Here is a 14,646-nt window from a genome sequence, read left to right as displayed (position 1 = left end):
TCCCCGCTGCTGATGTGTTCAGTCTTCAAAACAATGGCCTCAACAAATTGCTGGTCTTGGATAGAATCAAAATTGGATTTGTTCAAATTTTATTTGTATAGCCCATATTCACAAATAACAGTTTGTCCCGTAGGCCTTACCAATCTGTAGAAGGTGTGACATCATGCCCTTAACCCTCCGCTAGAGTGAAGAAAAACAACTTATAAACAATTTTACCAATTGGAAAAACTCAATAAAAAAATAACAAGGAAAAAAAAGGGTAACATACCTTTCAGTCACAACTGAGGCATTAGAAGAGCAATAGATAAATAAAAGAGGGACTTTTACAACACTGCTGAGTAAAGAGACTTTCTTAACTCAAACCTTTATAATCATAAGTCTTCACCTCAGGTTGAACCGCCCAGCATCAATCTACCAAAATTGTAAAATTCGTGCCACTGAAATTATCTTCATCCTCAATGTGGACCCACTTTAAAGCCATAAGAAATATTTAGAATTAAAATCTGTATGACACATCAATTGATTATTGGCTTGGGCTCAGGGAAATGAGCTGGTCGTCCACTAAACAGAATGTCGTTGGTTTGATCCCTGGCTCCTTCATGCCACATGCCAAAGAGTCCTTGGAAAAGACACTGAAACAAATTGCTAGCTGTCGACGGTGTGTGATAGAAAACGCCCAGCAATTGAGCCTTGTATTGTGTGTGAGTGGGTGAATGTGGCTTGTGCTGTAAAGCGCCTTGAGGGTTAGATAAGGCTACACACACACACACACACACACACACACATAGATAAAGACATTTCTGATGATTTTTCATTTGAAAAGGCAAGAAGAGCACTAACAGCCAAGCCTCCATTCCAGTAAATAACCTCATGAAGTCATTGTATTCCTGTTGGAGCAGCAATTGAAGGCCATAGACATTGTTGAGCGTGGATCAGCCCACTGCAGCAGATGATGTTTGATGACTGTGCTCAGGAGGAAAGCCGCAGTGGTGGGTGACATTGACTCTGGTGCCATTTACAATAATGGATACTGGATATCCCGGATCCCGCTGGACAGAATGGGAAGAGTTAGCTGTCTTTTTGATTTATCCCGCCTGTCTGTTTGTGGCAGTTGGGTCAGTGTTGCATATCAGTTGGTGGCACACGCATGCATGGAAATAGATGGCACAGGGGTTAAAGACCGAGCGCAAGCTAAACATATCTCCTGCATAACCCTCCAGCCCCCCCCCCCCCCCTTACTCGTTCTCTCTGACTTCCCCCTCTCACTCTGGTTTACAGATCGCGAGTGCCTCAGCAGCAGTGCACTCCTCTCTCTCTCCCTCTATCTCTCTCTCTCCCTCTAGCCCTGTGTCTCCCTCTCTCCTTGCTTGCTCTACCCTCTCTACCTCTCTACCACCAGCACTCTCTTACTCACTCAGTCAAAGGGGGGGATTCTCCGTTAGCAGCTGTAGCTCAGTGTGAGCCTCACTTCTCATCATCATTTCATTGATGTCCTCTTGTTGTTTTTTTTCTCTCTCTCTCTCTCTCCTCTGAATTAAATTTCTCAGCAGCCGATGTCACAGCTGACATCCAGAGTCTGGATGCTACCGAGGTGCACAAAAGGTGGAGGGAACGGAAAAGAGAACTTTAAGGTTTAGAAAGAGTGCACCTTTCTCTTGAATCCAGAAACTTTGGACAGGTTTATTCACTGTTTTACTCAACAATGGAAGGATTTTTGTTGTAGTGGATGTCTAATATTGGTTGTTCTCTCCCCCCTCGAGACTCCTGGATATAGATTTCTTTTCTTCGTCTTTGGTTCCACCTGCGTGTTTCGCCCCTGAGATACTCCGCAGAGTCTCTTGTTACTTTTATGGAGCGTGAAATATTTGATGTAAGTGTGAAGTTTTGGAGGAGCAAAGTGAGACAAATCATGGCTGATGGAAGTGCAGCTGTGTTGTGAACCCTCCAGTCCGTGCAGGCAGTCCAGGTAAGACCATATGTTCTTATTCTAATGCATGCCCAGATAGATGTGTAATTGTTCACATATATAAATATTAAATGCATAGGGGGTGTCGGGCTTGTCTGAGCATACCAGAAATGTCTATTAGCAAGAGCTGTAATGTGATGTTAACCTCATCTAATTTCATCTCTGCCCTCGATGATTTGGAAACAACTTCAGTTGCAAAGGAAGACTATACTTTTCGGGGGATTTCTGTCTTAGCAGCTTGTGGACAAATTGTGACTGATTAAGCAGACTAAGCAGTTCCCTGTGTTCCTCGAACAGTAGCATCAACTTTGCGTGTAACACAATAACTTGCAACATTCTGCCCGTGTGCTCTCACAGAGTGACGGCCCATTTCGTCATCAACCCACTAAATTCTGCTGACATAATGAAAATGCTACACAAACCTTTATTTGAATCAAACTGTGGCAGTCGATGTGTCATACGCCATTTGAAACTCTGAGGTTAGGAACTTACTGTTTAAGACTTTGCCAACATCCTATCTCATGAATAATCTGGCAACTTGTACTTTGTGGTGTTTTATATTATTTTTAATAAAACATTACATTGAATTTTGCATGAGCTGGACGATTTGTTTTGCACAGCTGCTCTCTGAGTCGTGACTGAAATTAAGGATTTAATACTCAATGTGAGTGAGCTGGTCATCAGGTTTAGACCTCTACAATCAAGCAAGGTTCTTCAACGGACAGCCAATGATTCTGCAAATAATTAGTACTGATGGAGTCTGATGGAGCTCTGCATTGAAAGCAAGCTGATTAATGTCTCCCCTAAAGGCTCGCCTACTCCTCTCACAAATGCAGAATATGATTAAAGACAAACAAGCCAGTACACCATATTTGATCCGTATATAATATTATCTATATATGCAAGATTCACTTAAGTGAAATAAAAGTTGAAGAAGGAGTCTAAGTTTGAAGATAAGAGCTGGTAACCAATCTTAATTTTCTGCAATCTGATAACGTTCACCACTAACATTTATGTTCTCAACCATCCAGAGATGACCACAGTGTCAATGGAGCCTGTCGGAGTCCTCGTTGAAGGGGGCGCCAACGCCACCGACCCGTCTCTGAACTCACATGAGGACACAGCAGCCACCTTTACCATTGGCACCATTCTCTCCATCATGTGCCTCGTTGGAGTGTCAGGGAACATCTACACCCTGGTGGTCATGTGCCAATCCATGAGGACTTCAGCCTCAATGTACATTTACATCATTAATTTAGCTTTGGCAGATCTGCTGTATCTTCTCACCATTCCCTTCGTGGTCTGCACACACTTCCTGAAGGGCTGGTACTTCGGGAACACCGGGTGTCGCATTCTGATCAGCATGGACTTCCTGACCATGCATGCCAGCATCTTCACACTGACGATCATGAGCACAGAACGCTACTTTGCAGTGCTCAAGCCGCTCGACACGGTCAAGCGGTCTAAAAGTTACCGGAAGGCCATTGCTCTGCTGGTGTGGGTAGCTTCTCTAATCCTGGCCCTACCAATGCTTGTGGGCATTCAGCTAAAGACCGTGGGCAAGAAAGTCATGTGTCAGCCCACCTTGTCCCCACTCTCCTACAAGGCCTACATCTCCGTCCTGTTTTGCACAAGCATCGTCGCTCCAGGACTGATCATTGGCTACCTCTACACCCAGCTTGCCCGCACGTATTGGGTTTCACAGACGGAGACCTTCAAACAGACCAAGAAACTACCCAACCAAAAAGTGAGTGCATCACAAGATAGTGTATTTTATGAGATATAAGTGGCTATAATTTACACACTTTATAATGGTCAATTTATTTCCCACTTAATTTCAAAGATGTATCATTTGCATATGTGCATGTCTGCGTTCAGCCATTTATGTACTTGTATATACAGAACGATGACCTCATGTGTTCCGAAACCACTACGACCATAAAATGTTACCCGGTCTGATACCACGGTTGTTGAGATATAGGTTTAGGCAAAATGAGAACTTTGTAAGTGAAACAGTTTGGTTTGTGTAAAAATGAATTAAGACTAAAGAAGACTTAAGAATGAAAACAAAATAATTGGCACAAAAGAGGAAATACAAATGGAAGTTTAACATATTATTTTACCCGTCCAACCATCGCAAACTCATCATTGTGTTATATATATGTATAAGTAGGATATTCACTACAAACCAGTCTGGAACCCTGTTGTTATTTGTGGGCAGCAACCAACTAGACCTCGTCTTCCACATCTTACCCTCTCTAGATCTCAGCGGGTGATGGATCCAAACGCATCCATCAAATCGAACCTCATATATTTGTAGGAGGTTTGTCCTGACTCTGCTGAACAAACCCCCACAGATATTTGTCTCACAAAAGCAGACTCAGTTGTTCACCTTATGGAAAGTGTATGACTCCTTTAGGGCAGGGGCCTATCCTGTAGCTCATGGGTTTGTGATATCCTTTCCTAGAGTTAGTGCAGGTGCTTCTGCTTGGTCCTAGTTTTGCCAACAACCCTGTCATCATTTCTAATAAAAACAGGTGTTATTTAAGTGTGTGAGCATCATAGCATCCTTTTGGCTCTCAGCTAGACGGTTTCCATTGTCAATCCACTCCCTACTGTTGTCGATTTTGTATTTTCCATTCTCCTCTTGCTATTTGTTCTTTGCTCATGCTGAGACAAAAACAGTTCCAGTTTTCTTCATACAAAGGCTTAAAGTGGTTCTGTTTTGCCTGATCAATGTGATGAACAATGTTACGAATGCTGCTCTGCAGTCGCATTGAAAGGATATCCATAGGGTTCACTTGTACCTTGGAGCTAAAGAAAATGCAGACTGTCCAACTTGTAAGGGCATGGCTTCTTGCTACAGGAATAATTTATCCTGTGCTGTGTGTTACGTAGTGTCCATTAGTGTCATCATGTGAGTTTTGATAATACAACCTTTGTGGATAGTACTGACTGGTAGGGCGGCTTAAAACCCAACTAGAGCCAGATATCAGATCTGTAAAGGTTCAACCAGATTTTCTGACGATAAGATTTTGCTTAAAAAGAAATTTCAGTGTATGCGTAACAAAAACCTAAAAGACCAGTACAAATTCCATGTATGTCCACAGCACCAATGCTATGATATGTTAAACAAAGAAGGTGGTGTTAATTTTAGCATTTGAGCATTAGCAGTAGCTAGTACTGGCAATTGTAGATACCAGAGTCTTGGTTCCGATAAGTTCATGAAATCTACAATGAATTTACAACTCTATCAGTAAATAAGGTAAAAGAATAAATAACACTTCTTTTCCATTTAGTATATTGGCGGGTGGCAACCAACTTCAAAGCACATAACAGCCTTCCACTTGTGTTTCAATATCCTACTTCTTATTCCCTATTCGGTACTGTATCTCTTATTATCCTTGATATTTGATTTGATTCCTTGTTTGGTATACTGGTAGGGGGCAACCTTCTTTGTTGGCACGTAAATCAGAGTTATCTAAGCCACCTTATATTCTTCTCTCCCCCCTCAGATAAATGAGCATATTCCCTATTCCAATGGTAAATTCTATTTCCAATCTCAGCTATTCCAGTCCATGGTTTCCAATTTCCCTCGTTAGATTTTCTCGTTCTCTAACATACTTGTGAAGCATTAAATTGGATTCACATAATCCTGTTTATTATGTGCAGTTTATTATTAAGTCCAGTATGTCTGTGGCAATTGACCATGCCACCAGGGTCTACCACACAACGCCAGCGATGAAAGTGTTGCTTTGCAGCATCTTTACTGATCACTTAAAACACGTGAGGAAACATAAAGTCCAAACCAATCTTAAAATCAGTAGAAACTTAGAGGAACAGCGAAGGTGTTGTTAACAGGACACTAGGGATATAACTTAACGACATGTCTGTTGCTGCTTTTATACTGCTCCAAGCTAGGGATGTCACAATATACAATTTTGGTGCCACGATTGGGACATTTCAGTGTTTCCGAAGGAAGAGGATATGGCAAGCAATGTACAGCTAATAATAAATATAGTGAACTAAAATATTTAATACAGTCAAGTTAGATTTTATAGTGTAACATTTGGCTATTTAAAAATTATTTATGGAAGCATTTTTATTAAGTTGCCTTATTGTGGAAGTTTTTCTGTCATAAGCAGATGTTCTGATTTCGGAGCGAAGTGTAGGTTGGTGGTGGAAAAATGAACGGGCATACTGTCCTGGTTCAAGCAAAACAAATTTGTGAACCGACTAATTGTAAAAAAAAATTGAGAAAATATGTTAATTCTCATCAATGTTTGCCAATATGGCCATGCAACATTACACCCCGATGGGGCTATTTTTTCCTTTACGCCTATCAAAATGACACTTTACACAATGAAAGCACCTATGAAAAGTAACAATTTTAGTCTTACAAGTACCTTTGAAAATGTATTTTAATATGCAAATGAGCTATTCACTATGCCCAAATATTTCCTTTACTCCTACTACAATACAACTTAGTAAAAGTATTTATATAAGTAACTTTTTTTGTATAACATGTTCCTTTTGAAATATATTTCAATATGCATATGAGCTCCACACTTATTGAATATGTCCTAATTTGCATAGGCAGAAACACCATTCATTTGCATGACAAATACATCGGCCCAATCTTCATCCAATCATCCCACTGCCAATGGGTGATGGCAAAGCTGCTTTTAGAGTGGCCTCTAACCTGAAAACCCCCTGGCTTGGTAGTACCTGCCAGGGGGATAATTCCCGCCGGTAAAAATAGCCCCATTGGGGTGTTTTGTTGCCTGGCCTTATTGGCTCACATTGATGAGAATTAAACATATTTCCTCAACTAGGATTTCTTAGGCCTTTTAGTATGTTGTTCTGGACCCCTCATAGAAATGATCTATGCTGAAAAAAAATATTTTACTATCAGTTTGACTTTTGGCTCCAAAATGATTGACTTTGCCTCGACTTATACTATTACCTAAATTGTAAAGGTGAATTAAGCTCTCTGCCGTATATATAATAGTTAATTTGAATGGGGGGGTAGGGGGCTGTCAGCATGTCAGCCCCTCATTTGTAGCTGGTCAGAAAAAATGATTTCTCATACCATTTTCCAGCATATACCTTACTGATAAAGCTCACCCAATCCTTGCTTGAATAAACCTATCAGATCAAAAGTCTCTGATCAAGTTTTATATGTCCTATCTACTATCCCATCATGTTTAATTCAATCCTTAAACCCCATATCATCTGCCTTTTTCTACATTGGAAACAACGCCATTACAGACTCTTAAGTCTCTTATTCTGTTCTTTCTTGACCTCTGTTTCCAAGAATATGGCCGGGTCGATGGTCTCCAAAAGGCGAGATAAGATTCCTGCGGCTGGGTTTGCCGCAGTTCCACTTAAAGTCGCCATATCTTTGCCGATCAGCTCGCAGAGGAAGTAACTGACTGAAGGCGAATGTACCTGAGATGGCATCGAGGGTCGTTCGATCATAAAAAACATAAATCAATCCCAATTGGCTGTAAATAAAAGTGGGAGTGTCTGGGGCTCAGAGGGCTGCACCCTTTGGAAAATCGGAAACAATTAGTTAATGAGCAGCCTCAGGTCCAGTGGTTGCAAAAACTTTAAGCACTTACATTCATCTCATTTAGCCGGCCCCCCGCACCAGGAAGTAGGTAGACAGAAATTAACCAAATACAATTCGGAAACAAATCTATTCAGTGGAGCTTCCAGTCTACTGGGATACATGTAAAATATTATCTAATTAAATGTTTTACATGTTTAAATAGGCTTTATTGTTCTCAGGATGTTGGAGAGGCGGTGCCCCGTATTAAGGAGTTTAATTAATGGTTCCACCCTCTGTTCCTTTCTCCCTAAAGGTTCTGTACCTGATCTTCACCATCGTCCTTCTCTTCTGGGCATGCTTCCTGCCATTCTGGATCTGGCAGCTGCTGGGTCAGTTCCACGAGTCACTGACCCTCTCCACCAAAGCCAAACGCAACATCAACTACCTGACCACGTGTCTGACGTACTCTAACAGTTGCATTAACCCTTTCCTGTACACGCTACTCACCAAGAACTACAAGGAGTACTTGAGGAAGCACAAGCGCTCCTGGACGGCAGGCAGCTACTTCAACCGGAGGAGCCGTTTTCAGCGCTCTCCTCGCAGGTCACCATCTTCCAGCAGTCAGCAGTGTACCGAGAGCTTCATGCTCTCCCATACAGCCTCCCTGCGAGCTCATAACAGCAGTTTGTGAGGTAGGAGCAGCTTTCACTCACTGACATATGAGGTTTTCGGAGGTCATGCGAATATTAAAATAATTCATCCTCAGTATTTCCTGAAACATACCATGGTTCTGCACCAATTTCCTGTATTTGTCCCGTCCTTATACTAACAATTATGCAGCAGAAGCCTATGAGCCAATGATATAGCAGGCTAGGCAGCAGTGTTAGAGGTTTCTATCGGAGGAAAGCCTGATTGTGTGACTACAGATGGCATTGATTTCTGGCTCCCTGAAAACAGGTTTGTTTAGGATTCCCACTTCCTGCTGTGCATTGTAACATGTGGGAGAAGTGCCTCCTGTTGTTTATGTATGGACTTGGCATGCTTTGTGAAACTTGTTCAAAAATAATAAATATTCACGAGCGTTTGACATTTTGAAGGTTTGGAAAAGGAAATAGGATTTTTGTGCCATTGGGTTTCTGAGATGTATGTACTTTGTCAAGTGGCACAGAGCATGAATAAGTCAAACTCCTATTACATAAGGGCCGGTCATAGAGTTCCACTTACATGTGTCAAGAGAGGCAAAACATTTCCATACACAATTACATATCTTCTCTCTGCATTCATACTGGCACATATTACAATGTATATGTTGATTGAAGCTCCACTTACTGACTTTTCAGGGATTTTACTGAATAGTCTTCTTTGAGGCACAGAACAGTAAGGGACTGAAAAAAAAAAATGTCTTTCATATACAAATTGCATCAGTTGTAATGTTGTTATATATACGTTTCAAAACACCAAAAACAAAGTCTTAGCTGTTGTGTGCTTATGCTGTCTGCCTGTAACTACTATGACAAAATGTGGTTTTGAAGAAAAATGATATACTAAATATTTAAAAAAAGCGTTTTGTATAAATATATGTGACTCAAAATCATTATTACTGCCACTGCTTAAGGATTATGGCTGCGGCATCCTCTCATCCTGTTTACTGAGCTAGTAAACGTTTTATTTATTCAGGATATTTAAATATTTCTTATTCTATTTCAAATGTCAGACTGAATATTCTTAAGAATAAAAATGTCATTGCTCTTTAAAAGGCTGTACTTGCTTTATTTTACTATTATATTCACATTATATCTGTGACATAAAATGGTCTTAAAATGATAATGGTTTCATCAAACAAAAACTATTACATCAGAGGCTTGTGACAAAATATAGTTTTGAGGAATCATATTTAAATTTAGGAAAAAACAATGGCAGATCTCCTGTCAGTTTTAATAGAATAAGCTGCAACAAAGCTCATTTGGCAATAGTAAATATCTAATGAGTTCTTGAAATGTACCAGTTTCATTACAATGAAAGCTATGCAATGAGTATTCTGAGGGTCTGAATGTTGCATATCAACTTCAATTCAGCCGTTAACGAGAATGTTCAGAGTGTGAGAAAGAGATAAAATAAGAAACGAGCAGAGAAGTTTAAATGATTAAAAAGAAAACCCTTGCAAGTCATGCATAAATGGTTGGAATATGTAGCTTAAAGTTATGGACAAGTGGTATTGAAATAGCCATAACAGTTTGTGTTTTCTCACTCTCTTTTTCCCATAATAAAAATACAACACAGGTGGAACCTCAACAACGAGAGATGGGATTATTTTGTCTAATTAATTCATGTCAAACATTTTGAAAATATTAACAATAATAGATAGACATTGACCTCTTTTTAAATTCCTAGAAAATTAATTTTTCGCAAATAGTTTTTTCTCAGATCATTAATGACCTCTTAACCTCAATGCATCAATTACTTTGTTAATTGCACCTTCTGTCTTGTTGAATGATTTTTCTGTTGGTAATCATTTCAGAACATTACTATTTCCAAAGATAAGGAAATGCATTATTAATGGGGCTCTTCATTCTACATGCAAAGTATTCTCCTTCATTTATTTTATTTTATATCGCATCAAGGATCCGTACAAATTTTTGTGTCCTCTTCATTTTACATTGTGGAAACCCTGTTTCTTCAAACTTCAAGGACTGATCGATGGCTCTTATTTGGAACCTGTATCAACTTTATATATATCTCAGCAATGTACCATCACCAGGTGTTCCACTTTTTGCAATATCGTTTTTGGGGGTTTATTTATGAATGTGTGAAAGTCTGCTTAACTCACACATACGTCTCTCACATTCGATGTTGGTCACAAATTTTCTTTGCAGAGAAACTTACAGCACTTAATCATAGTTGAGCATATGGGGAGGGAGGGAGAAGAGTGGGGCGGTGAAGGATGAAGGGCGGGTTGGGTGACAGGACACACACACACAGACACACACACACACTTGCCACTAACTTTCCACCCAGTTTGGTAGCGTAGCCGTATAAATGCCACATAGTTAGAAGCCAGCTGAGACACACAACACATTGGATTCATAGTTCCTCTTCAGATGCCAACATCTGCTCAACTAATACCTAGCTAAATATTTTTACAATGTGGATCAAATCTAAATCCAAAATGGAAGACTACTGCAGTTTACTTTGAGTAGTTATTTCTCAGGGAATTGTACATTAATAAACTTGTCATAATCAGCATTAAAGGTGATGATTCAACTGTAAGCACAGGCCAGGTGTGTGCTTGGTGAAGCTAAAATCAAGAAACGTGTTTAATACAATAGTTGAAATGTAAAATATGTCAATTACAATAAATTTAGAGCAGAACACAGACATACTCAGCAAAATAAAACAGAAAAAGACCTAGATATGACCAAAATAGACACAGCAAAAACTAGAACAGCACTCAGTAGAGCACATGCCTCCAACAGGCCCAACCGTCCCATTAAAGTCAATCAAGGTGCACCAAATTACAAACACTAATAGATATTAGTTCCCTAAACACTCTTTATATTTTTAACCAAAACATTAAAGCAGTTCCCTGGGAAAAAGATGAACATGGTTAAAAACAACCACGTCCCTGCCTTGATACGGATCCACACCAAATTAAGCTGATCCTTACTCGTTTAAATCTGATTTGTAGTTTTTGTAAAATCCTGCTTCTAACCAAACCAACCAACAATAAATGGATAGGGGTGAAAACATATCCTCATTGGCAGAGGTAACAAATATAACAACAGGACAACAGAAGCATCGAGGGTAAGTTGAGGAGCAGAGCAGTGTAGCATCATGCAAATAGTTTATTGACGGAGATTTTTGGACGATGAGAGTTTGCAAATTTTAGTCCTGACAGATTAAGTGGTCGGGTAGCAATGTTTTTAACTGCCTCTGATTGCCAAAGTCCCTGATGTGCAGTGGTTCAGCAATCCATTAATGTGCGCCTTAAACTGAAAAGGCAGATTGATTGAAAGCAGCAGGAGAACGCCATTTCCTATCGTGACTCCTCTTGTCATCTGATTAATATTTATTTGTTTTTTCTCACAAGGAATCTCAGCTCGGAGGGAGCACGCCAGCAACAAAATTAAAACATATCAGGTTCTCTCACCTTTAAAAACAAAAGAGATATTTCCAGATGTTAAAGTGCTGAGAACTATTCAATTTCCTACCATTGGTTTCATGATTTATTGAAATAGGGATTCAAGAGGCCTGTTAAAGTTGAACTACTGCTTGTGACCGGCTTGTTAAACAGTGGGTCAGGTGAAATAGGATCCTCAAAGAAATATCCATTCTAGCAGATATGCAATATCTTATGAATCTGATTGTGATTTGAAAATTTGCTAAATTATACTTGACCATTGAGAGTTGAAGCTATTACAGACCCAAGGTATTTGAATTCTTTGACAATTTCTAATATGAGTCCCTATTGTGTTTACTTTTGTTCCTCATAAACTATTCAATCAATCTAGAACATTTTATTTTCCACTATAACAGCATTTTTCATTCCAAATCATCCCACAAGAGAATACAAATCTGATCCCGTTCATAACTTTGTACTGAGCTTCAGCTATATATGTAGTGCTTTACCTTTGATTACAGTGTGGTGTATGTCCAGGCTGTTTGCAGAGGGAGTAGCAGCGAGTCATATATTACCACTGTCTGCCTTTGAAATACAAAGTGCTAAGTGACACCTCCCATTATTCACAGGGACAGAGAATATGGCTCCATATTTGCACCAGCACACATGGAGACACACAAAGTGTTGGTGTACAGTCCAGCAATGTTCATTTACAAATTAACATCAAAAGTACAATGACTGGTTCTCACACTGATTTTGTTTGGTCAACATCCCCTTCCACTTTTTATTGAGTTTACATCGGAGCCAGTCCCCTTTACACTCGTTGTTTTTCAGTAACGAGTAGTGTAAGGAATTACCTTTGGATTTTTACGCCCTGTCCACACTAATGCCAATTAAAATGTGAAACAAAACCAACCGCTTTCTCTGTGTTTTGGCCTCTCATCCACAAGCAAAGACATTTTAAGTCACTTAATCAGAGAGTTTTACAAACAAAGCGTTTCTGTGTATTTGTGTGTACATGTTAAAGGGAGCATTTGGGAATGACATCACGGCGTACTTCGCAAATTGCTCTATTTAAGACGCCTGTGCCAGAAACAACAACGTGGCTTTACCCAGTTTCTCTACGTTTGGTTGGCACTGTTGGGTGTAATTTTGCAGCTAAATTTACCATCAGTGCACCACATTCACAGACATCTGCCTCGCCCAATATTACTTGGACACAGCTTGTTCTCTGGTATTTGACACATGAATGATGTAAATTTTATCACCAAGCACTAGCCAGGCATGGCTGTTAGAGAGTTCATAGTAATTTTTTTGTATTCTGATCTGGACGGAGATGTTTTAAAAAAATAAAAGTTGTGTGGATGGAGATTTTGGGCCACTAGGGGTCTCTCGATGAAAACAATAACAAAACATCTATCTTGATGACTTTGTGAAAAAGTGAGCATCATGAGTTGTTTTCTTCACCACCTTTTTTTTGTACCATAATCTTCTTGAGCTTCAGAGCCAGAGTGTGGGATTCATGATGAGATGCCAATACAAAAAAACAGCTGACGGCTGACTGGCTTGCTGGCTAGCGATGTGTTTTTCCTTTCTCATGTTGTTTGCCCCAAAAGGTAAACCAATAACAGGACAAAGCAACGAGTTAAAAGGCAAACAAATTGCAACATGCTGTTTGAACCAATGTTCAGACCCAGAGAAATGTAATGAAGAAGTTTTAAGTATTATAGCTTTATAATAGTGCTGTGGCTCGGGAGAGAGCAGACATCTGCGCTATATAAGTAAAGACCATTTACCATTAAAGTTTGGTGTGAGTGCATTTGCTTTGAAAACAACGTGGCCTGTGGATGGGAAATAAAAAATCTGTTTGTCTGAAACTAGTAAATAGTTTTTTGTTGCATTTGAAGGATAGAGGCAGCATTTAAAGGCACCATTGACTAAACTGGTCCGAATAACATAACAACACATATGTTACCAAGCATATAATGCAGGTAATTCAACTCCCTTTTGCGTCTTGTTATCTTTACTCAATCCAATATTACTCATTGGATTGAACATAAACAGTATTAATGAATGAATATTTGATTATATTTTCTACAATGACTAATGTCTCATACAAACTGAAAATGCAGCATGACTGCAGTGGCTCTGTAAAGCTCATATGTCAGTCTAAAGATGGTCGCTCAGCCCTGTCTCTCTGCCAAGTGATCCCAGTCTGCCCTAATGAAGTTTGTTACAACCCAACCAGTAGGAAAGTATCACAAAGCTTATTTATTTTACCAATAACAATATACAGAATGAGCTTCTGATTATAATGACATATAAACAGTTATTGTGCCCAGATGAATAACAGCGTGATTTTACCGCTATCACAAAGTTGGCGACCGACCAGCTGGAAAATCTTGTGCTGCGAGAGGATGAATAAAAAATTAGTAGTAATATCACAGAGAGGGGGGGGGATTGATTTCATATACATCCTGCTGTGGAAATACAGACCCTGAGAGGAACAGAAGCTCAGATCCAACCACATTCTTTGAGGATGATTTCGTAACAGCTTGTGTTCAATGAAAAAAAGATTATATAAGAATATTGAAATGACTATAATAAAAAGTATAAATCCAGGTTAAAACGATTCTATTCTGCTTCGACATTTTGTGTATTTTAAATTTCTCCATGGTTTATAGCCACAGCTTCCCTTCCCTTGCCACTTAATACTTGTTTGAAATGTTTGAAATAGTTTAGGAACAAGTGAGCAATTGGAAAACTCTGATCATGAAAAATGGCGTAATATACTGTATATCGCTCTTAAAACGATATAAACTTACACCTTGATTTCTCTTTTTTATTTGTTTTATGGGATCCACATGACTTTTATTGCCCTCAGTGGATTTTTTTGGGAGAAAAGAGAAAATTGTGAAATGGCTACCAAAAGTTTCCTCAATAAAAGTCTGCAGTGACGGCTGCCTGGCAGGCCTTGTGAAAGTGCCCTCAACTCCCAGCACACGCTGA

General features: G+C 39.5%; 1 protein-coding gene across 1 annotated transcript; it reads left to right on the top strand.

The window, feature by feature from the left end:
* The first annotated feature begins 1,377 nt into the window (after positions 1 to 1,377).
* Positions 1,378 to 9,270, top strand: LOC133976229 (urotensin-2 receptor). Its single transcript, XM_062414377.1, has 3 exons — positions 1,378 to 1,966; positions 2,998 to 3,713; positions 7,834 to 9,270. Exons 2-3 carry the CDS (start codon positions 3,000 to 3,002, stop codon positions 8,209 to 8,211), a joined length of 1,092 nt encoding a protein of 363 aa, XP_062270361.1. The 5' UTR covers positions 1,378 to 1,966; positions 2,998 to 2,999; the 3' UTR covers positions 8,212 to 9,270.
* The last annotated feature ends 5,376 nt before the right edge of the window (positions 9,271 to 14,646 follow it).

This window comes from Platichthys flesus, chromosome 20 (assembly GCF_949316205.1).
Source record: "Platichthys flesus chromosome 20, fPlaFle2.1, whole genome shotgun sequence".
Lineage (NCBI taxonomy): Eukaryota > Metazoa > Chordata > Actinopteri > Pleuronectiformes > Pleuronectidae > Platichthys > Platichthys flesus.
The sequence above is the reverse complement of the archived record's forward strand: the minus strand, read 5'-3'. Positions and strand labels throughout refer to the sequence as shown.